General features: G+C 38.5%; 2 protein-coding genes and 2 pseudogenes across 2 annotated transcripts; all 4 read left to right on the plus strand.

Moving 5' to 3' along the window:
• The first annotated feature begins 2,039 nt into the window (after positions 1–2,039).
• LOC116893161 lies at positions 2,040–3,291 on the plus strand (annotated as a pseudogene).
• Positions 3,292–10,326: 7,035 nt separating this feature from the next.
• Positions 10,327–11,280, plus strand: LOC116894025 (olfactory receptor 51B6-like). Its single transcript, XM_032895741.1, has one exon. The coding sequence runs from the start codon at positions 10,327–10,329 to the stop codon at positions 11,278–11,280; it is 954 nt and encodes a 317-aa protein (XP_032751632.1).
• A 2,943-nt stretch (positions 11,281–14,223) lies between these two features.
• On the plus strand, positions 14,224–16,350 carry LOC116893162 (annotated as a pseudogene).
• A 6,420-nt stretch (positions 16,351–22,770) lies between these two features.
• On the plus strand, positions 22,771–23,724 carry LOC116894026 (putative olfactory receptor 52P1). Its single transcript, XM_032895742.1, has one exon. It carries the CDS (start codon positions 22,771–22,773, stop codon positions 23,722–23,724), a length of 954 nt encoding a protein of 317 aa, XP_032751633.1.
• Positions 23,725–24,242: the final 518 nt, after the last annotated feature.

The following is a 24,242-nucleotide window of genomic DNA, read 5'->3' on the forward strand; positions in this document are numbered from 1 at the left end:
ATTTCTGACAGTGGCTTGACCTTCCTATAGGCCCGTGTGTCAGGAGTGCTGTAGACTTGTTTTCTTTCAGTCAGTTATGGGAACAGAGTGTTCTGCTTTCAGCCGTGTAGTCATTCCTGTCCACTGGCTGTCAGCTGTCCCTGTAAGTGGGAACCAGAAGGGCCTGCCCCCACTTCTCCTAGGTCCCTTTGTGTAGGGGACCCAGATTGAACTAGGTGTTTTCCTCTAGAGTCAGAAATGTGGACAGAGAGTAGTCTCCTCTGGTTTCCCAGGTGTGTCTGCCCCTCTGAAGGTCTAGCTCTCCCTCCCACAGGATTTGGGTACAGGGAGCTGTTTGACTGAGTCCATTCAGATCAGGGTGCCATCTGGACCGCAGGGCTCCTGCAGCTTGACTGCTCCTAATTTTCCCATGCCGAGAGGCACTATACACTTTCCTCTTGGGCCAAAGATGTGGGCAAAGGTGGGCAGAAGTGGCAGTCTCTCCTGCCCTGCAGTCTCAGGATTGTCCACACTTCTGGGTGATCAGCTCTCTCTCACAGGTAGCAGGGAGCTGTGGGCCAGGATCAGGGAGGTTTGAGTGCCAGCTAGAAACCAGAAGAGTTTCAACTTTCTGATTAATATGGTTTCCTGTAAACATCAATAAGTCTTTAGAAGGTCTTCACTAACTCCACTTTTGATAGAGGGCTAATATCCAAAATACATAAAGAACTCAAGATGTTAACCACCAAGAAACCAAATAAGCCAAACAAAAATTGGGGTATAGAACTAAACTGAGAATTCACAACAGAGGAATCTCCAATGGCTGAGAAGCAGCTAAAGAGATGTTTAAAATCCATAGTGGTTAAAGTAATGCTGATCAACACGACCCTGAGATTCCATGTTACACATGTCAGAATGGCTAAGATCAAAACCTCAGGTAATAATATATGTTGGCCAGGATATGGAGAAAGAGGAAAACTCCTCCATTGCTGGTGGGATTGCTAAATGGTACAACCACTCTGGAAATCAATTTGGAGTTTTCTCAGAAAATTGGAAATAGACCTACCTAATAAAGATCCAGCAATACCACTCTTAGGAATATGCCCAAAAGATGCTTCACCATGCCACAGGGCCACATGTTCCTCTATGTTCATAACAGCCTTATTTATGATAGCCAAAAGCTGGAAACAGCCCAGATGTCTCACAACAGAAGAATGGAAACAGAAAATGTGATTCATTTACACAATGGAATACTACTCAGCTATTAAGAATAAGGACATCCGGAACTTGTGCCCTAAGCAGACCTTGGACGCTGGTTCCGCACCTATTTCTACAACACCGAGAGGAAGCCTGTCAACCAGGTGCTCTAACACACACAGGATCACAGGTGATGTGGGTACAACATCTGCCCCCAAATCGGTAGTAACTGGGTCCCACTAGGTCCAGGGACACAGGAACATACACTCAGCAACTGGCACGGGTACCTTCTGATCTGAACTTGTGCCATGAGCAGAGCTTAGGCGCTGGTTCTGCAACCGTTCCACAACACCCAGAGGAAGCCTACCACCCAGGTGTGATAACACTCCCAGGAACATAGGATCATAGGATCCCAGGATCACAGGATCACAGGATCACAGGTGCACCAACAGGCACAGGATCCCAGAGGAAGCTTGACTCCCAGAAGATGGGACACACACAGGAGCACTGGAGATCTGACAGGCTCAAGGTCACAGCTGAGGCCATAACATCTTCTCCAATACCCAGCATTACTGGGACCCACATAGGAACCATGGAGACACAAACCCCAACCCACCCAGAGGAACAGGTTCCTTCCAGCTTGTATCTGTGCCAGAAGCAAACTCAGGGCTCTGGCCTCTACTCCCACCCACTCCTGCAAAACCCAAAGAAAGCTTGACTACCAAGAGTTCTGACACAATAGGACCTCAGGAGTTTGGTCACACCAGGACTTCCATATCTCAGAGGAAGCTTGGCCCCAAGGAGCTCTGAAACCCTCAGGATCCCAGGATCACAAAGATACCTGGACTCTGAGGAATTCTGACATGACCAGGATCACAAGAAGGACAGAGACAGCTAGGGCAGGCATTAGACATAATGAAATGGTGAGAGGCAAGTGCAAAAACATAAGCAACAGAAACCAAGGCTACTTGGCATCAACAGAACCCAGTTCTGCCATTACAGAAAGTTCTGGATACCCCATCACACCTGAAAAGCAAGAGTACCTCTAGATTTATTCTCACTGGATTTCCTGGCCTGGAACTCTACTTAATCTTGTTTGCCATTCCTTTCTCATCCATTTATGCAATGGTGTTCCTGGGGAGCTGCATATTTCATGTGATATGAACAGAGCCAAGCCTGCACCAGCCCATGTTCTATTTCCTGGCCATGTAACCCTTACAGACCTTTGCATGGGGCTGTCCACTGTGCACATGGTACTGGGAATCCTTTGGGGCTTCCTTCAAGAAATCAGATGCCTGCGTTGCAGTCTTATTTCATTCACAGTTTGTCCTGCGAGGAGTCCTATGTTCTACTTGTCATGTCCTTTGACCAGTACAAGGCCATTTGCAACCCTCTATGCTATTCCTCCATCCCAACCAAGGACCAAAACATAAAAATTGGAGTGGCCATCGTATGTAGCAGTCTTATGCTCATTCCTCCAGTTATTATCTGCCTGAAGTTCTTAAATTACTGCAGGAGTCATTTCCTCTCCCAAACTTTTTTTAATTGGATATCTTTTTATTTACATTTCAAATGTTATTTCCTTTCCCGTTTTCCTGGGCATTAGCTGTCTATCCCATCTCCCTCCCCTTTTTCTATAGGGGTATTCCCCTCCCCACCCACTCCTCTCCTTCCCACTTGCACCAAGACTTGATTCGACTGTCATGTTCAGATATCCGCTTTAACAGTTTCTATGCTCTGTCTCTGGTGATTTGCACCCTGTTGCTGGATGCAGTGCTCATTCTTGCCTCCTATGTGATGATCCTGCACACAGTTCTGTCCATTGCATCCCGGGAGGAGAGAATCAAGTCTTTGCAAACGTGCGTATCTCACATCTCTGCTGTTTTGGTTTTCTACATCCCCATCATTGGTCTGACCATGGTTCACCGCTTTGGAAAGCATCTCTCTCCATTAGTTCATGTCCTTATGGGAAACGTCTACATCCTTTTCCCACCCTTGATGAACCCCATTATATACAGTATCAAGACTCAACAGATACGAGTGAGAATCCAGAGACTGTTTGCTTTTGAATGGAACCTAAGTCCTCAGGTCCACAGTGATTGTTCTTGGCGGTAAAGAATTGCGATCTCAGAAGAAGACTGTGAGGAACTGAAGCTTAACTAATTAGCTCATCTTTTATTGACAGTTTACATTTTACAAATACTTCTACTTTTTACTGCAGCTATCATGAATTGACATTGACTCACATAATATTCTGATATTATATATATATATATATATATATAATCAGAATATTAGCTTGCAATGTGCTGACAAACATGGGTGTATGAGTTTAATTTACTCTGAAATCTTTCCCACATTATGACCAGTGAATTTAGGGTAAATTTATTTCTTCCTATTAGGAGAAAATTAACTTTTTATGAATATATCCCTTCATGAAATTACTACAATATATTTTCAATTCTTCTTACTTCAGTCAATATATTAAAGTCGCATACATGATCTCTGATTTTCAGCTTATCCATGTGGCAATATAATGCATGAGTATGGTGAAGAATTTGGTTTTTTTTTAAATATTCATTTTATTTTCTAATTTTATATATGTGCATGGTAGTATAGGCTCATATAAATGCAGGTGCCTACTGATGACCGAATCTTTAACACACCCTGAATCTGGAGTTATAGGAAGTTCTGAATTGCTGGACCTGAGTGTTCATAGCTCTGCCATCTCATTTCTTTGGCTCTTTAATAATTTAAAACATAATAAAACAAACGCCAATAGATATCTTGTGCTGGTGTGTCTTCAGCGAAATAGCTACCTTGTTCTATCACATGAATAGGATGAAGTTGGCAATATAAGTCTCTGCTTCAATCACACTAAATGATAGAGTAGGACACAGTATACATTTGTGATTACCAGATTTACCAATATGTAATGGTGACAGAAGAGTAACTTTAAATAGAGAAAGATTTTGATGACTTGAAAAATTTTGTCTTTAATTCATATCCCTTTGTATTATTTCATTTAACATTTGGGTGGATTTAGACAAATTCATTTATTACATTTATTTAGTAAATAAATGCCTTTATTATACTTCATTAGAAATATTTATATGTTTATAACTTAACGTCTCCCTCAAAGTTCTCATAGAGACTATACTCAAATGTTTATATGTTTCTAAAATAATATTTCCACTGATGTTTTGATGTAGATGGTATTTTGCTTTTGATATTTGGATTTTAAGTGTCATAAAATGTCACAATTTAGGAAATATTTTATGAGTTTTGCATATATTATCTGTTTCATTACCGTGCAAATTATGAGCCTTTCCTACTTTCCATTTTACTTGTTTAACAGAATTTTAAAAGGACAGGTGAACAATTACTATTCACTAAAGAGAATAGAGAGAAGGCTCCAAAGTAGAAGGCACTTGCTGCACTTGGAGTTGACCCTTGTGTGTTTCCTAGCACTGACATACGCCTCACATCTTTTAATTCCAGTTACAGTGTATCCAATACTATATTCTCATTTCTGTGGGCACCATCCATGTATGAGATGCCCTTATGTGGGTGTAAGTAAACACTCATATGCATACACTAAAATTAAATTAAATAAATAAACCATATGTTAAATAAAAATAAAACCCACAATAGACTATATTTCTATAACTTCTTCAGATAGTATTAATATGAGTACTCAGTTTAATTTCAAATTAATATTATGTCTATTGAAGCATAATCAACAACTATGACTCATCCTTGTTAGATGGAATTCCTACTGTGGTGAACTATGAACGAAAGTTTTAGTGCTGTAGTAACTACTAGAACGAAAGTATAGCATACTCTACCATTGTTGTAAGCCTCTTCGCAGATGATTTTGCTTCATTAACTCTAATAACCTCAAGCCCCTGACCACCAGCTATCTCATTTTTATCCTGTAGGTTTGCCATTGTGAAACCCCATATAAGTGTAAGCTAGTCAACTAGCTAACTTTACTTAAAGAAACTCTCTGTTCAACAATTACCAAGTGATAATTTTTAATATTGTGTGTATTGTTTTATGTTTTAAAGCACCATTTTCTCTTAATATTCCACTCCACTATTAAAGAAAATAAATTTTTATGTAGGCATTGTTTTTTTACTTATCATTTTGATTTTCCATAAAGATATGTTAAACATTTAAATCCTATAACTACAAAATTTCCCCTTGTTGCTAGAATAAATTATTTAGTGTGTACTTGTATCCTTCTGTAATGCTGTCGCAACAAGGATATAACACTGTAGCTGTGAGGAGATACGGAAGTAAACCTCCTGCTTCAGTTCTGCACACTGCTCCGCCCCGAGTATTAAGTGAGAATGATTTAATAATCTTTTCTTTGGGCTGTTTCTCTACTGTTTCCTTTTCCCTATTCTAATGTGTTAGTGTTTATTTTATCTTACGTTATTTTATTACTTTGCATTAGAAACCTGTTTGGTTACTAATGAGTGTCAGAGAGGGTGTGGATGTGGATGGGAAGGGAGATGCAAAGAAAATGGGAGGAGGTGAGGAAAGGGAAACAGTAATCAAGATATATTTTGTAGGGAAAACTATTTTCAATAAAAGAAGAGCTACAATTACAAATTAGAAAATGAGATATCTCTTCATCTGTGTGCAATTAAATATATATATATATTAGAAAATCACACAGTAGAGGAAAAAGCTGCGATGGGAGATTCAGGATCATCTGTGCTCTGAGCACCAATACCAACACCAATCTTGATCTATGATGGGATTAGTTATGCCCAATGAACTGATTGTAAGCTCAAAATAAAACTTGCTGGTTATAGGTTAGTCTATGTAACCTACATAACAAGAAAAGCTAGCTCTCCTGAGTGCTCTGCCTTTCATTAGTGTACTGTTGAACAAAATCATCTCACACAGAGCCTATTATATAACAAAATGTTCAATGCTGATTTGAAGTAATAAATGCACTGAAAGTAAACTTCCTCACACAAAACTAACAATTGAGAAACATGGCTTACACAACTAAAAGAATCTTAGATATAACAAAGGACACCTTTACTCAAGTGAAAAGCCAGCTTACAGGAGGGAAAAGTTTTCGCCAGCTACATGCCTGATAGAGAACTGAGATGTACAATATAGAAATTACTTAAAACATTAAACAATAAGAAATATTTAATTTCCTTATCATTGTATATTCATATACATTTATTTTTCAATATCCTGAGCCATCAGAGAAATGCGAACTGAAATTACATTCACATTTTAACTTACCCCAATCAGAATGACTAAAGTTAAAGGAAAATGACATCACATTCTTTTTTTTTTCTTTTGGGTGGTAGTATACTGTGTTAGTACTGTTAAAACATAAATTTAGAATAATTCACATAGTTACAATTTGTATTAATGTGTGCTAGTGTGTGGTTTCATGGATGTGTGTCTCAACTCTCATTTAATTAACTAACTTTTCATCCCAATCTCATGTTTTCCTTCCTCCTTTACTCCCAGTCCCTCTGTCTAACCTCTTCTCTCTTTATGCTCCTTCCATTTCTCCTCAGAAAAGAGACCTCCCATGGACATCAACTTTCCTTTGCATATCAGGTTGTATTAGGACTGGGTGCATTTTCTTCTACCGAGGTTAGACAAGGCCTCCAAGTTAGAGGAAAGGGTTCCAAAGACAGCCAACAGTGTCAAAGACATCCCCAGCTCCTGCTGTTAGAGGTCCCACATAAGGACCAACCTGTACATCCCTTTACATTTGTATGGGCATATGTTCATTCTATGTTCACATTCTGGTTGATGGTTCAGCCTTTGCAGCCCTACAGACCTAGGTTACTTTGTTTGGTATGTTTTCTTGTTATTACCCTCATCATTCTGTCTCCTTCAATATTTCTTCCCCTCTTTCAAAAGATTCCCTAAGTTGCACTTAAAGTTTGGATGTAGGTCTCTGCATATATTTTCATCAGCTGCTGGATGAAGCCATTCAGGTGACTGTTATCCTAACCTCCTGTCTGCAAGCACAGCAGAATATTTTTAAGACTTTCAAGGGTGTGCTCTCATGGCATAGGACTCAGGTGGGTCAGTCATTAGCTGGACATTTCCTCAGTGTCTGCTCCATCTCTATTACTATCTGTCATAGGCAAAAATCATTGTGGTTAGAAAGTTTAAAATATGGATTGGTATTCTTATCTCTATCAATGAATAATTAGCCATTGGTGAATGTGTACATTTGGTTGATTAGCAATAATATAAATATTGTTTAGGGTTTTATTTTCTTAGGACTCCTGAATCAACAAAACCATTCACTTACTTATTCTCTAATTTATACATATTTCCCATTTTACATTTATGTCTGAGATTTCTAAAATAGGGTAGAAAATATACTTTCCTGAAACAGTTGCAATCCAGACTCCTAACCAGTGTGTTTGTTTTCCATATCTTAATAGTGTTAAATTACATTTCTGTCAATAGACTCAAGCCAAAACCCTGATATAGGTGAAGGACTTAGAACTTCTAATTATAATATTCCACAATCCCGAGGGTCAGAGTACACTGGAGGGAATATGGAAGGAAATGGAGAGACAGGGAGAATAGGAAAGACAACCAGAAAGGAGGGGCGATGAGTGACTTAAATTACAATTTATCCCTAAGGAAATACTTCTGAAATAAATGCTCATACCAGGCAGGCTTTTGTGCTGTGCCTGATGAAAAATGTGTTATGACCAAATTCTTCACAGAACTAAATATCTGAAGCTCATGACAATGTCATTAAAGAATGGACAGGGTCAAATTTTCAGGTTAGTGGGAGAATGTAATGTACTGCTCTTAGGGGTTTTACAGGGACCAGGATGAGGTAAAAGAGGCCACAGGCATCTGACTTTTCACTAGAGAGAATGAGTAGCATTCTCAGGCAGGAACCCATGGGTGACGGTTGTGGGTCCTCATGACTCTCCTACACTGCTCCAGCCTGGCTTCTTGAGGGGTTGTAATACGTGATGTCTACAATCAAAGAAAACATCAAGTTACGGCAAGGGAGTTTTGGCCATGGTATGAAGGAAGTATCTGGGAATAATTAAAAATGATTATTTTATTAGATACATGTATAAAATTCCTAAATAATATTAGTAAAGTTAATAATAATGAATTAGCACAACTAATACAATGGGAAGTGCAAAGAAGATTGTGAACCCAAGTTAGGGGCCATTGAGATGAATTGTGTATTTTGGTTTCCCTTTGAGTTCCTGTCCAAAATTTTAATTTTCCAACCTTTAGACTTCTAACCCTGTCATTTTCTTCTCTAAAGTCATCTGTGTCTACTTTTCTGACATGGTAAAAAATGTGCTTTTCCCTATTTTCCAAGTGCCAGAATCAATGTAATCTTTGGAAATGTCATGAGTTCTGATTTACCTTTCCTTACTTGCTGGGCACAACATCTGCTGCTCAATTGAAATCCAGTGCAGTATATTTGCTTAAATTCAAACCTCCCTGCATCATTTCACTCTTTTTTATAGGCTTCTTAAGAAAATAGGATGACTTGGAAACTCTCAGGATGAATAGTACAGATGTGTGTCCAGTGCAACTTTTGTAATACAACATTCAAGGTGAGAAAGTCATTCTGTTTAACCATTTTGATTTATTCTTATTCTTCCTTCAAGACAGGAATCCTTAACATCCTTAATAAATGATAACCACAGATCTTACATGGCTCCTCAATTTCAGTACCATTAGAAAGCATTAGCAGTGACATGACACCCGAATCTTGAAGAGTGAAGTCCAACCATCTAGGAGACATGTTCTCCCAATGCAAAGAGATCATGTGAGGAATGTCTGAAAGTATATTAAGATTCAATGTGATGAATAGTCTATACCAAACAGAAAAGTATATGGCCATAAATTTCTGGGTAATGCTGAAACCCAACTGCCTATATGTATCCAATGATATCCTAGAATTCTGAATCCCAAAACCTTCTCAGTACCACTAAATCCCATCTAAAGCCATAGCCTTTAAAAGAAAACCTACATGCATGTATGAATTTTTCTAATAATAATTACATTCATGCAAGCATGTCTAACCACTTTCTATTTGTGCTTTTCTAAGTAAGTGATGTCATAGCCATATATTTATATATGCTTTCAAGTGAGCCTCTTCTTTTACTGTGTATACATTATAAATATTATATACAGTGAAATCTATTATTAAACAATACATGATAACATACTTTTGGGAAACAGGTTATGAGAAGCTAGAGTATACTAGAACAGTGTCCTGCTAAAAAAGACATATTTATGAGTTGTGGCATTGCTTAAAAGTCAGTTTTCTGTCATCTTGTATTCACCTCCAAACGCTAAAATTTCATCAACTGAGTAATTCTTCTAGATACAGTACACTTATCATGTCTAAACTTAACTCTCTTTTATATATTTGTTTATGAGATTATATTATTTTGCAATTAGCTATTATTACTTGATTCTCAAACAATACATGTATTCTGACTTTCTAGGTCTCATTTATTCTGTCAAATTGGTATGTCAAATCGCAACACTTTCAGTAAAGATAACACCATGAAAAATAACTTTGTAAGCACCAACACTATCAGAATGCTACTCAGTTATAGCAACTTCTTGCTTTACTTTATATGGAGTATTGGATTTACAAAGATTTCATCTACAACAATAGTTCTCAACCTTCTTAATGCTGTGACTTTTTAAATACAGTTTCTCTTGTTGTAGTGAACCCCTAACTCTAAAACTAATTTTGTTGCTACTTTATAACTATAATTTTGCTTCTGCTATGAATCATAAATATCTGATATGCAGGATATCTGATGTGGGACTTCTGTGAGAACGTTATGTAAACCCACAGGGTTCCTTACCCACAGGTTGAAAACTGCTGATCTCAGTCTATTCTTCATACATAGCTTGTCTCTAATGTACACTCCAGTACTCTTGAAATAATCTCAAAAAGTTCATGGAGCTGTTATTTACATATCCTGTTTTTCCATATCTAGAAAGGCCCCCGGGAATAATTGAATTACCATTGTTGTTGAAAAACAATAGCTCTGAATATCCACACAGAAGGTAGCATCTTCAAGAGGCAAACTCTGAGGAACTGTTGCCTATCATTTTACCTGAGGCGAATTTGTACCTGCAATGCCTGTAATTTGTCTCAACACCTCAAGCTGTCCGTTCCTGCTTAGTGGCTTCCCAGGTCTGGAGAAAGCTCACCACCTGATCTCTCTCCCATTACTGATGGCTTATATCTCCATCCTGCTTGGCAATGGCACCCTCCTTTTCCTCATTAAAGATGACCATAACCTCCATGAGCCCATGTACTATTTCTTAGGTATGTTGGCAGCTACGGATCTTGGAGTAACATTGACCACCATGCCCACAGTTCTGGGTGTACTGTGGTTAAATCACAGGGAAATTGGCCATGGAGCCTGCTTCTCTCAGGCCTACTTTATCCACACTCTTTCTATTGTGGAGTCAGGGGTCTTGCTTGCCATGGCCTATGATCGTTTTGTTGCCATTCGCAACCCATTAAGGTATACCACAATCCTTACTGATACTAGGGTAATAAAGATTGGCATAGGTGTAGTGATGAGGGCTGGTCTGTCAATCATGCCAATAATCATTCGCCTGTATTGGTTTCCCTATTGTCAATCCCACGTACTCTCCCATGCTTTCTGTCTACACCAAGATATCATCAAGCTAGCCTGTGCTGACATCACATTCAATCGTCTCTATCCAGTTGTGGTTGTATTTTTCACAGGACTCTTGGATTTTTTTATTATTTGTTTTTCTTACATTTTGATTCTCAAGACTGTCATGGGCATTGCTTCTACAGATGAGAGGGCTAAAGCTCTCAACACATGTGTCTCCCACATCTGTTGCATCCTGGTTTTCTATGTCACTGTGGTTGGTTTGACATTTATTCACAGGTTTGGTAAGAATATTCCTCATATTGTTCATATCACAATGAGTTATATCTACTTCCTCTTCCCCCCTTTTATGAACCCTGTCATCTTCAGCATCAAGACCAAGCAGATTCAGATCAGTTTGCTTCGCTTGTTCTCACTGCCTTATTCTAGAACTCGAATCTGATAACTCTCTGAGAACTATTCTTGAAATTTGATCAAGTTGAGAGCAGTTCATGTAGGAGAAAGCAAGTAAATTACTTTAGTAGAAACCAATTAAGGTGCCTGATACTCGACTGTTATTATCGATTTATTTTTGCATAATATGTTCAGAACTTGAAGCGTTATGTAGAGATCTCACTTCCATGTTAAGTGATTCAATAAGGTATGTCATCTGGTTTGGTGAATTTATGGTCCCTGATTTGTACATTCATATGTAGTCTTTGAGATTAGAATATACATGTATTTGGATCAAAATCATAATTTTCCATGTTGCCTGTAAGTACATAGGGTTAAGTCTTTCAACATTTCTGCTTAAATGAGACAGGTTTCTCCTTCTAGTAACTTCACTTGATCTTAGCCAAAAGGCCAAGAAGCGATTCCTTTTAGAATCTTGCACATAGTGAAATGACCTGGACAGAGCCCTCAATTCACATTGATTATTATAGGAAAAGTATGGCAGTGAAAAGTCTGCCCAGGTACAGTTTTGGCAAACATTTATCAAATAACAAAGTCAACAGAAGATATTTAAGTCAGATATATAATTCTAGTGCATACAACCATTATCTTGTTGATTCCAGTTAACGCTGAGGAGAAGCAGGCATTTTTACAGTAATATGATAAACAGTCCTATTTGCAGAACTGCACAGGTAATACTATCTGTAAATTCTGGTGCACAGAGTTCCAGACATTGCTATTCCTACTCATTTTTTTCCATGGTAAGAAGATAGAGGATGGAGTCAATAGTTGTAAATAAAAAATAAATGATCTTTTTTTGCTCAAAATTCCTTTTGAGGTTAATTTTGACCACTTTTGGCATGAGTAAATGGTGCTTGTTATTCCATGGCCTCTTAAAGAGCAAATATTTGCTCAGTGATCTGTATAGTTGCTCTATTCACAGTTGCAAAGTGTTGAAAAATAAAACCAAACATTCTTCAGGAGATGAACTCAGAAGAAAGATGTGATAAAACACATAGTGATGAAACTACTCAACTGTAAATAAAAATAAAATAATGGAATATGAAGGTAAATGAATGGACTTTGAAAAGTTTATAATGAGTGAGAAAACCCATACCCAGAAATCCAAATAAGGCCTGTTGTCTCTTTTATGACCCCTAACTCCAAATTCTCGGATATAATAGTATTCATCATCAAAGTAACTCATCATCAAAGAAACTCTTCTTCCCACAGCAAGTGGAGGGTATCATAGAAAACCTCAACTGGACACTTTGTAGAAATTAACAGTTCATCAGGAACTCAGCCCAAGTGAATACATCTACATCAATGCTTGCATATCTATGGCAGTGAGCATCCTAGAAAACAAAGTGGAAATATTCTCAGAACCTGGATCCAAGGGATTTTGCTGTGGAATCTCTTTTATAAATGGCTGCATAAACAAGATATAAGCAATAACTCTATATAGACATATCAGTATAGAATAGGAGATTTTTCAGGGTGTAACCCCACATGAAGAAGTACAGGTACTTAATGACTGTTGGTGTAGAGGTATTAGCCTCTTAGGGAGGAACTCCCTTACTGTTGTCCAATTCAGAGTGGTCTGTCTTGAACTCATATAGATACAAACAACAAAAATGGACTGAACAATAAAACAGACAACTCAAATATATAAAAAGTTTTAGTTGTATTTGTGTGTGAGTATGTGTGTGTCTAGACATGCAACAATTACAATAAAAAAGGGACAGTCACTTCAATAGTGAGGAACATGAGAGGGTTGGAGAAAAAATAATCGAGAGGTTCTGGAGGAAAAAGAGGGGACAGTGATCGAATTCTGTTTCAAATAAAAACAAAAAAACAAACCAGTATTTGTAACTCAGATGGTTTTTAAAATTTACTAAACATGTATTCATTAGCAACACAAACCTCTAGGATCATACATACAATATTCAGAGATGGCTCATTCAATCCTCACATCCCCGCATCCTGTCTCTTGACTCTGTCATCCTAGCAATGCCACAAAATTGTGATAATTTTGTTTATCTTCTGGAAATTATGAGTAACTTAGAACAAAAACAAACTAACTCTGCTTTTTTATGGCAACATTTTGTAAGATAGAGATCTCCGAAATGAGAGACGCCTTAAGGTCTTTATTAATTAGTATCGGATAGTAAAGGACATAGCTCATTTTGAGTCGTTCCATCCTGACTTTGTGGTCCAGAGTTCTAATAAAGGAAGGATGAGCAAACCCTGAGGAGTAAGCCAGTCAGCAGCATCCATCTATGGCTTCTGCATCAGCTCCTTTATCCAGGTTCCTCCCCCTTTTAATTCAGCTCCTGTCATGACTTCTTTTGATGATGAACAGTGATTTGGAAGTGAAATTCAAACAAACCCTTTTCTCCTCAAGTTTCTTTGGTCATAGTGTTTCACCCGAGGAAAAGGGCCCTAATTAAACCACCATCCAACAAGGCAAACAAATGATAAAACAATATATGATACCTGAAAAGTCTGCTAAAAATGAACTACTTCCTGGTTTTGTTTTTTAATATAACCTAGCTATGTGTTTGAATTTCATGTAAAACTTTTTATATATTGTAACTTATTCTTTATACAGGACAAGAAAATACAACGCTTAGGACCATATTACTTAACTTTCTACATAGATTATTTTTAATAAAAGTATAATTTCGACATTGTTGATAGTTGAAACTTGAAGAGATCTGGATATTTCTGTGTGTATTCTTGGTTATTTTGATTTCGTCTCTTTTATTTTATAATGTTTCCTAAGGTAAGGAAAACATAAATGGTAGCATTATCTAATTATATCAAAACTATCCTGGTTAAGACGTAGCTCAATCAGGCAAGTGCTTCCCTAGCATGTACAAGCTCTTACTTAAGTCCTCAAATTTTATGTAACTTGATATGGTGCTGCGTACCTGCAATCCCATCAACTGAGATGTGGAAACCTGAGGAACAGGTGTTCAAGACCATTCTCATCTACATAGCAAGATTGAGGCAAGTCTAGAATACATGAGATGCCTTCAAACAATCCTCTTTCCAGAGGACAAATACTCAGAGTATCAGAACATACCATATGACCATCGAACGGATGGAAACAACCGCTAGCCTTGCCCTACTTTGGTGCCTATGAACCATAACATTGTCCAGTATAGTACTATAACTCTGAGGTTGCAGTAGTGATAGTAATACCTTGGTGGTAAATAACAGCTCTCTATTTGAACTTGAGGCTCACCCAACAGGAGGTAAGTCATTTCTGGTTTTAGAAATGTAACCAACTAACCAGGACTATTTGAGGAGAACTTATAACACCACCTTTCTATGGCAGCATAACCCCTAACTACACACACACACACACACACACACACACACACACACACACACACACACAAAACTAGGTAAATATAGTTCTCACCATTAATCAAGGAAATTTCAATTTGCATCAACAGTTGGAGACCTTTACAGAAAACTACAACAGATCAAATGTAAGAGTTGTGGAGCTCAGTTCTATTGGCTTTTGCTGGTTTGGCTCTGGTATCATAGGGAAAGAGAGGGAGGAAATATTTTAGGAGCAAGAGAAATAGGAAGTTTGCTATTAGATTGAGTTTCATAGAATTGTCAAAAGCTGCATCCATGATATTCACCAATAATGGTTTCCTAAATACATCCTGAACAAGGATAACAAAGAGATAAGTTATTGTTGAGTGTTGGGGAGCTCATGAGCTCAATGCTAAAAGCAACTATGGGATGCTGATAGCTGAGGAAATAGTTTTCCCAAGGAAAGAGCATACCATTTGATTATCTAAGACCAAACAGGCATTTCTGAAAATATATCTGTGACACTATATCAACTGAGCTCGTGATATAAATATATTTAAGACTACCTATGTATATCTAAAAATAACAATTAAAATCAATAATTTTGAAGAAGAATGAGGCTATATAATTGCTCAGGAGAGAAGAAAAGGAAGAGGAAAATGATACAATTATATTATAAACTCAAACATAAATTATTTTTAAAAACTAAAAAGTCTTTCTTAAAAGTTGGGTATATTTCTTTCTTAAAATGAATTCAGAGAACCTGTCCAACATCAAAGGAAACATTTTTCTTCTTGTACATAGGCTAATATCGAAGTATGCTGCTGGCTCCGGGTTCTGCGAGGAACCTCCTGCCAGCCACCTTCTCTCCCTGTCCTCGCTGCCCCTCCATGGCCCAGACGCGGCAGCTCCGCCTCGGGCCGCCGCTCACCCCAGGATCTATGGAAGTGATGGAAGGACCCCTCAACCTTGCTCACCAACGAAGAGGCGATTTCTTGTCACAAAAAGGCAATAGCATATCTCTCTGAAGCCATGAAGCTGACACAGTCTGAGCAGGCTCACTTATCACTGGACCTGCAAAGGGACATGAGACAGCTTCTTGTCATCCAGGAGAGGTGGGAGAGAGCGAAGCCAGAGGAGCTGTTGAAAGCACAGCAGAGCACAGACCGGGATGGAGCCCCCACCTGCAGGCATCTCACAGACCCTCTGAGGATGCGGAAGGCCAGAGCCCTCTTCTTTCTCAGACCCTTCCACAGAGAAGCGCCTCCCTGAGGTGCAGGGGGTCTTTGACAGGGATCCAGACACGTTGCTATTTTTACTTCAGCAAAAGAATGAGCCTTCAGAGCCCTGTATTGGAAGCAAAGCCCCAAAAGATGATAAGACGATTATAAAGGAGCAGACAACCAAGATTGCAGAGTTGAAGAGGCACGTGGAGTTCCTTGTGGCCGAGAACGAAAGATTAAGGGAAGAAAATAAACAGCTAAAGGCTGAAAAGGCCAGGCTCCTGAAGGGCCCAACCGAGGAGGAGCTGGACGCAGATGCGGACTTTGTAAAGTCGGAGCTGTGGGGTTTGCCGCCACACTCGGACACCGCCACTGCCTCTTCCACCTGGCAGAAGTTTGCAGGTAACACCCGGAAAGCCAAGGACATTCCAATACCCAACCTCCCGCCTCTGGATTTCAGGTCTCCAGAGCTTCCTCTGATAGAGCTCTCCGAGGACATTCTGAAAGGATTCATAAATGGCTGAATGGAAGGCTGGTCACACAGCTAATCCAGGAGAGAATACAAAGGGAAAGCCACGCCCCTAGGGAGGCCAGAGATGCCAGAGATGCTCCTTCACCTGGTGTGCTGAGGGAGAAGAGGCGGTGCCAGGACCTGGGAAAGTCACCGTGAAACATCACTTATCTTCTTCACGACTAAAGCTCATGATTCCGACTTGGCAGACACTGAACTCTTGGAGGTCGCTTTCTTATGCTACAAACCAAATGGCTACCTGGAATAATTTTTCAAACAGTTATTTTTTTTATCTTCAGGGTTAAATGTATAAAAGTATGTCATGTGTAATTAATCTATAATGCCATAAATGATAATGCAAAAGCTAACTATGGTGGCCTTAAGGCTCACTTGTATTTGGAACATGCTTTCTATCATGCGGTGACTCTATGCATTTCATGCACATTTTGTTTGTTTGAGATATGGTGTGTAAGATACACGCTTCCTACTCGTAACATAATGATAACCTCAAGACTATCAGGAGAAATATTTAAATTTCCATTTTATGCAGAAAGGAACCAAATTATTAGTTACACTTAAAAAAAATTACCACTCCTCCATTGCTCGTGGGATTGCAAACTGGTACAACCACTGTGGAAATCAGTCTGGAGCTTCTTCAGATAATTAAAAATTACACTATCTGAGGACCCAGCTGTACCACTCCTGGGCATATACCCAAATGATGCTCCAACAGGCAACTAAGACACATGCTCCACTATGTTCATAGCAGCCTTATTTATAATAGCCACAAGCTGGAAAGAACCCAGATGTCCTTAAAAATATGATATATCTACACAATGGAGAACTACTCAGCAATCACAAACAATGACATCATGAAATTCATAGGCAAATGTTTGGAATTAGAAAATATTTTCCTGTATGAGGTAACCCAATAACAACAACAACAACAACAACAACAACAAAAAGTCCACATATGGTATGAGTCCAATCATAAGTGGATATTAGCCCAAAAGCTCAAATTACCCAAGATACAATCCACAGACCACAGGAAACTCAAGGACAAGTAAGACCAAGGAACAAATGTTTCAGTCCTCCTTAAAAGGGAGAGCAGAAATATTCATAGGAGGGAATTTGGAGACAAAGTTTGGAGCCAAGACTGAAGGAATGGCCATTCAGAGCCAGATTCATCTGGGGATCCAGCCCATATGCATACAGCCTCCAAAACAGGACAATATTGATGAAGCCAAGGAGTGCATGCTGACAGTACCCTGATATAGCTTTCTTCCAAGAGTGTCAGCCAGAGCGTGATAAATACAGAGGTGAATGCTAGCAGCAAACCATTTAACTGAGAACGGGGTTCCCATTTGAGAAATTAGAGAAAAGATTGAAGAAGCTGAAGGGACTTGAAACCCCGAAGTACAATAATACCAACTAACCAGAGCTCCCAGAAACTAAACCACTACCCAAAGTCTATACATGGACAGCCCCATGGCTCCAGCTGCATATGGAGCAGAGGATGACCTTGTTGGGCACCAATGGGAGGAGAAGCCCTTGGTCTTGCCAAGGCTGGACCCCTCAGTGTAGGGGATGTCAGGGTAGGGAGGAGGGAAGGGGCTTGGTTGGGGAGGGGAAACACCCTTTTGGAATAAGGGGAGTGGGATGGGATACAGGCCTTGTGATGGGAAATCGGGAAAAGGGAGTAACATTTGAAATACAAATAAAAATATCCAATAAAAATACTTAAAAACGATTTCCCTAACAATACTGTAAAAGATTTTAAAGGATGGTGCTTTTTACAATGACCACTGTTGGGGAGTTGTCCTTAAGGCAAAAAAAGTGATGACAATTCATCTAAAAAAAATCTTTTCACATTAGTTATCTATTTCCTAAATAACAAGTTGTCCCCAAACCTAGAAGTATAAAAGAAGCAATCTTATCCCACACTGTTTCGGGGTCAGCGAGCTTAGCAGGGTGGGTATCCTTTGAGCTTTCAGTTCAGATGTCGTCTGGGCCTAGAGTGTGCTTCCAAATTCACCTATGTGGCTGTTGGCCTCTCCCTAGGGCTGCTTATGTCATTGCTTCCCTCAAAGGAACCAATTCATGAGAATAAGAAAGTGAGCAAGTGTGCTTTCCCAGAATGGAGGACTCCTCTTTTCATGGTTATCACACACACACACACACACACACACACACACACACACACACACACACACACACAGACACAACATCACCCGCCACCATTTCTCCTGCATGCTTTGTTACCTAGATCAACTACACTTGAAAATACTCTGATGGATTATGGAGATAAACAGAAAAAATAATTCACATAGAAACTATTGTTAGTCATTTTTTCCAACTTCTTGCCTAGAATAAATAAATAAAACATTTTCTTGACTAAAAACCAAGTTAAGGTCCCACTGTAAATGTAAATTCCTTTGCAATTATTGCCTAGTGATGCCATGAAATAGAATAATTTGGTTCCACATTTGTTTTCAGTGTAATGTTGTAGTTCAGTGTGATTCATGTCTCAGGATTAGTCACTTTACTGGGAAGCAGGGCACATGGATAGCATAAAGAGTTGTAGAGCTGAGAAGCATGGTTGAGCACAATTCCTTGGTAGACAGATGGGGAGAGACATAAAAAGATGCTGGGAGGTAAAGAGCAGACCCAACCCGGCCACTTGAATTGCTGAAAGTAGAACACATTCTTCCAGATCCGAGGACACAGTACTGGAGCTACGTGACAAAGCTATCTGTTCTCATCGCTGAGAGCATAGACAGACGAACGACTTAGTGTTTGCTGAGGGGAAAGGTAAATATGTTAGAAGATATTTCTGTCCGCTGTTGGAAGATCATCTCATTGTGACAGGGATTACTGTGTGACTCTGAAATAATTTAATTCATGAATAAATACCAAAGAATACCATCATACTAAAAATAAAAATAGGCAGTGGACATGAGTAGTAAAACTGTATTTTGGCAACACTATGGCTACAGCCTAAGTGAACTCACAGTGGTTGAGACCGCTTGTAAAACCTGCAGAAAATCAAATCATTGAGTGTTTCAGCATGGATGAGTTAGAGGCCCAAGCAATATCACTCCTGTCTAAGTGAGATCAGTTCTCTTCAGAGATGTGATCTAAGAGAGGCAATGTTCTAGAAGATTGTCTTACATCAATGCACAGACAGACAATACTAAATGGATTCTGTGGATTTATAAATAAAGTACATGGTGTTGGTAGGGTAAAATGGTCAAATTAGGGAAGAACCGATTGAGAAGCCCTAGGGGCTTGGATTTGATAAGAACACCTTATTTATGAAATTCTCAAACAGCATAAAATATATAGTAAAAAGAATTCCAGGGCTAACTTGACTTAATCTTTCCACAGACTTCTCCAGAGACCACATTTGTTTCCATTCAGTTATGTGAGCTGTCTCAGTAGACACTAAAGTTTGTGCTCAGGAGAGGACAAACTCTCAAACTATACCATATCTGTGAAGTGTGCAGGATTGACATGGCAGTGCTCAGGGACCTTGCATTGCTGTGTGTTTCAGGCTGTCCCAAACCTCTTTCCACCTTAATATTTCATCTCCCAAGGGTCTCCTCTACCTCTGAATATGATGGGCCTCCTGAGCATTGAACTAACACATTAGCAGCCATGACCAGCAACATGATCTTATGCTCTCCCCTGCATGAAACAACCTGGTCTCATAGAATATAAGACAATGTTAGAGATAAGGAGATAAAAAGTCAAATGGGGAAGGAAGATCCATACAGATTCCATTGGTATTCCTTTTCTAGATTTAAGAACTGGGAATTTTATTAATTCAATTTGGTATTGAAATGTTTTGGAAATATTATGGAATGTTTTACTGCTTGAGGAAGAATTTAGACAATTTTGTTGCAGGAGTATATTTAGTTGTTTAAATCATTGTTAAAATAATGTGGACAAAACTCAGTTTAGGGAGGAAAGTGTAGTGAACAGAGATTGAAATATCTTTGAGTAAATTGTATCTGTGGAAAGACAGGTAGTTCAGACATGAGGTCGAACACAATTTTTAGATGCTTCTGAGGCTGAAGAAGATAGTAGAAATTCTGTTCTGTAAGAATTTATTGTGCCTTTATGAGAATTTAAAAAATTCCTTTTGTACTTAATTATTGATGAAAGAGAATGATACCAGGCACAAATGGTGGCATTAAAATGAGTTGATTTTAGAGTATCTGAATGTGTGTTTTCATAACAAATAAGATAAAATAGGCAGTATTTAAAAGAAAGCTGCATCAAAGTTCCACAGCCTTTCATGTGAGTCATCTGCTTTCAAGGTATGAGTTTTAGGCAACAGACTGTGCCCAGAGCTTCAGAACCAAGTCATGCTACAGCTCAGGCTCTGTGAAACAACCCAGTATTTTCTGAGACTAGAAAGATGAAAATTCTGTCACCAGATGTTAGAGGTCAGAGTTTCCTGACAACTTCCTGCACGCTGAAGCCTATACTGCAAGGTGTGCCATTCAAAGTGACCTGGGACACAGAGGTTATCTATGGGCCAAAGGGATAAGCAGATCTCACTTCTAGTGTTGTGTGCAAGTCTCTGCCTCCTAGACTCAGCCGAGAACATTCTGGTACAGTAAATTTCCCTCTTTTTCCAAGGCAAACTTCATGAAAGTAAATTTACTGAAAAGGAAACATTAAGACTTTAACAAACAGGAAGAATTTATATACTTTTAGAAATTTCCTTTGCTAAATTCTAGGTGATCTTACAGTTACAACTTTTAGCTTACATCCTGTCTTGCAAGCTCCAATTGGCCTTTTAAAACGATAATTTTTTCTGAATCAGATCAAGAATAAAACTTTGCTTAGTGCCTCTCCCGAGAGAAGTCTTACAAATAGCAGATGTTTGGTAAACATATTAAACCCTTCTGTAATTGAAAGTTTAATGTTCATATTTTGCCTTAATATATTATCCCTAAGGCTACAATCTTCAGTGGTGCAAAGGAAGTCCAACCCTAAATTATAGCTTACTGGTAAAAATTTAATCTATAATTTTCCCCCAATAACAGAAACAATTTTGTTTTTTGTTAAGAATACTTTAGAAATATATTTGCATCACCATAGAATAGCAATTTGTGATGAGAAGTAAGAAAAAATATTGTCTTATTTAGACTTTAGGGAAAGAAAAACTTTGTTGAAGAATATCTCTATAAAACTGTGTCATGAAGGGTACAGATAATGGTCCAAAATTTTGGCACAAGATTGACGCTGGATTCCAAGCAAATGATTCAGGATAATTGTAAACACTAAAAGAAAAGTGAGAGGAGAAATCCTAAGATTCCAGGTTTGGTGCTGATATGAAAACCCTGAGTTGGTGAGCAATTGAGCCTTCCCATCACTAGGCAGGGAGGGCAGCTGCATTAGAGGAAGGGTTTAGCCCACAGACCCTTGGCTCTCCAAGAATGTATTTCCAAGTCATGAGCCCACATGCAACAATTTTAAATGTTTTGCTTGTAGTCTATTTCTTCATTTTGTGTGCTTGTATTCACCTGCCCACAAACCCTTCTCTTTAAAGACTTAATCTTGACAAATAGAACTTTTAAGAGAACATTGGTATTTTTTGAAAAAGAAAATCTGTGAAAATTTTCAAATAGGATAGTTTCGAGCGACTGGATCCTTATATAAGTAGTCTCTAAACTGCAGATCCACAGTAATTATTCCATTGATCCAGGTCTCTACTGCCACACTCAGGAAAAGCAACTCTGAAACAACCAACTTGACTTTGCCTCCCTCATTTGTGTGTGAAGCCCCTGTCCAGCAACCTCTTCTGCTCAAGGGTTTTTTTTTCTATTTATACACTTGAAGAGTCATACAAATGGAAATATGTACGATTTTCCTTGGCAGCATGCAATGTGCTCTAGTTTATTATTAAGAATGGTGAAGGATTTATCTCTACAATTTATATTCTTTATTTTTATCAGATCCTATTAGAATGACTAAGTGTTTGGTTGTACTCAGGAAAAATGATGATTTTAAAATGACAGAATATTCTTATATCTGTTAAATAATGGTTATTTGTGAGTGTTTTCATATCATTCCCGACCTTGATTTTGTTTCTTGAGAAGAAAATAACAAGTATTGACAATAACATACACTATCTTATTACAGATCTAGAACTACATGAGGAAAATGACTGGAATGGAAGCAACCTTTGAAGCTCAGAAAAAGTAATGAAGAAACATACTGCCTTTTCAGTTTGAAATGCTAAACCTTAAAGCATAAAGCTATTTATTTTAGTATTTTCAGACGTTTGGTTAGGTCAGCTCTTCTTGGAAAGTATTTTCAAGTGAACCTGGACCATGGAAGAATTTACAATGCTATTTTCTGTTTATAGAATATTACCCTCTGTATTTTCTGCCAAATATACAGTGAGTTGGATTTTAACATGGTAGAAAATGTTACTCATGAACACATTGCATCTTTCTTCCTGGTTGGTATACCTGGATTGGAAAATGTTCACTGCTGGATTGGCATCCCTGTCTGTCTCCTGTTTGTCCTGACCCTGCTGGGGAACAGCATAATCATTGCTACTATCAAGTTAGAGCCAAGTCTCCACCAGCCCATGTATTTCTTCCTTTGCATGCTGGCAATGAATGACATGTGTCTTGCCTTTTCTGCAGCTCTGAAGATGCTTGCCATCTTCTGGTTTGACGCACATTGGATCAACTTTGATGCCTGTCTAACTCAAATGTATTTTATCCACACTCTGTGCATCATGGAATCAGCCATCCTAGTAGCCATGGCATTTGATCGCTTTGTGGCCATTTGTGTCCCTCTTCATTATGCATCAATCCTGACAACATCTATGGTGACTAAACTAGGTCTAGTTGGCCTGATAAGAGGTATGCTCATGGTTTTGCCATGTCCTCTTCTCATTAAGAGGCTGCCTTACTATACTAAATATGTCATCCCTCATGCCTACTGTGAGCACATGGCTGTGGTGAAATTGGCAAGTGGCAACACTCTCATTAACAGAGCATATGGAATCTCTGTGGCCCTTTCTGTGATAACAGTGGACTTAGGACTCATAGCAACATCTTATGTAAAAATCCTCCAGTCAGTGTTCCGGCTCTCTTCCCAGAATGCCCGCTCTAAAGCCCTGGGTACGTGTGCTGCGCATGTCTGCACTATCCTTGTCTCCTATACGCCTGCACTGTTTAGCTTCCTATCTCACCGCATTGGAAAGAAGGTCCCTCCAAGTGTCCACATCATTTTTGCAAGCATGTACCTTTTAGTACCCTCTGCCGTTAATCCAGTGGTGTATGGTGTCAAGACCAAACAGATTCGTGATCGAGTGATAGATCTTTTCTTTACACACAAGAAATTTCCTGAAAAGTAAAAATTACCAAATGCCTCATTTTAGCAGATTATGTTTTATGCAGCCAGGGTATAGTAACAATACTTAACTTCTGTTTTCAAATTTTAATTTTATTTAACTAATATTGCTAAAGGACATATTTTACAATTTATATGCCACTATATTCTCAACGTTATTTTATATAAAATATTTATAGAATTGTGTAATTTATTTCACAAATTTCACAACTTTAGCTTAAATTGATTTAGAACCCTCTGCTTTGCATACTGTTGCTATATCTGAACTACCCTTTAGTAATATTAACTTCTCTATGAGAACTTTCCTGCCAATATATACACAGCACTGAAATCATTACTTCCATCCTTAACACCAAAAATTAAAATGGAAAAATTTCCAAATCTAATGATGTTCTTTACTTTACCAGAAAAGAAATGTTTTAAATATTTACTACAAAAGATAGAGATAGGTAATACAAATAATCATAGTCAAGTTGAAATGACAGGAGACAAGCAGACCTGAAGCTGAATGTTTTCTGCATA

This window comes from Rattus rattus, chromosome 2, assembly GCF_011064425.1.
Source record: "Rattus rattus isolate New Zealand chromosome 2, Rrattus_CSIRO_v1, whole genome shotgun sequence".
In the NCBI taxonomy this organism is placed as follows: Eukaryota; Metazoa; Chordata; class Mammalia; order Rodentia; family Muridae; genus Rattus; species Rattus rattus.

What these genes read in the sequence shown, in the direction of transcription:
- LOC116894026 (XM_032895742.1), top strand. Translation starts at nt 22,771, where the DNA reads ATGGTAGAAAATGTTACTCATGAACACATTGCATCTTTCTTCCTGGTT.
- LOC116894025 (XM_032895741.1), top strand. Translation starts at nt 10,327, where the DNA reads ATGCCTGTAATTTGTCTCAACACCTCAAGCTGTCCGTTCCTGCTTAGT.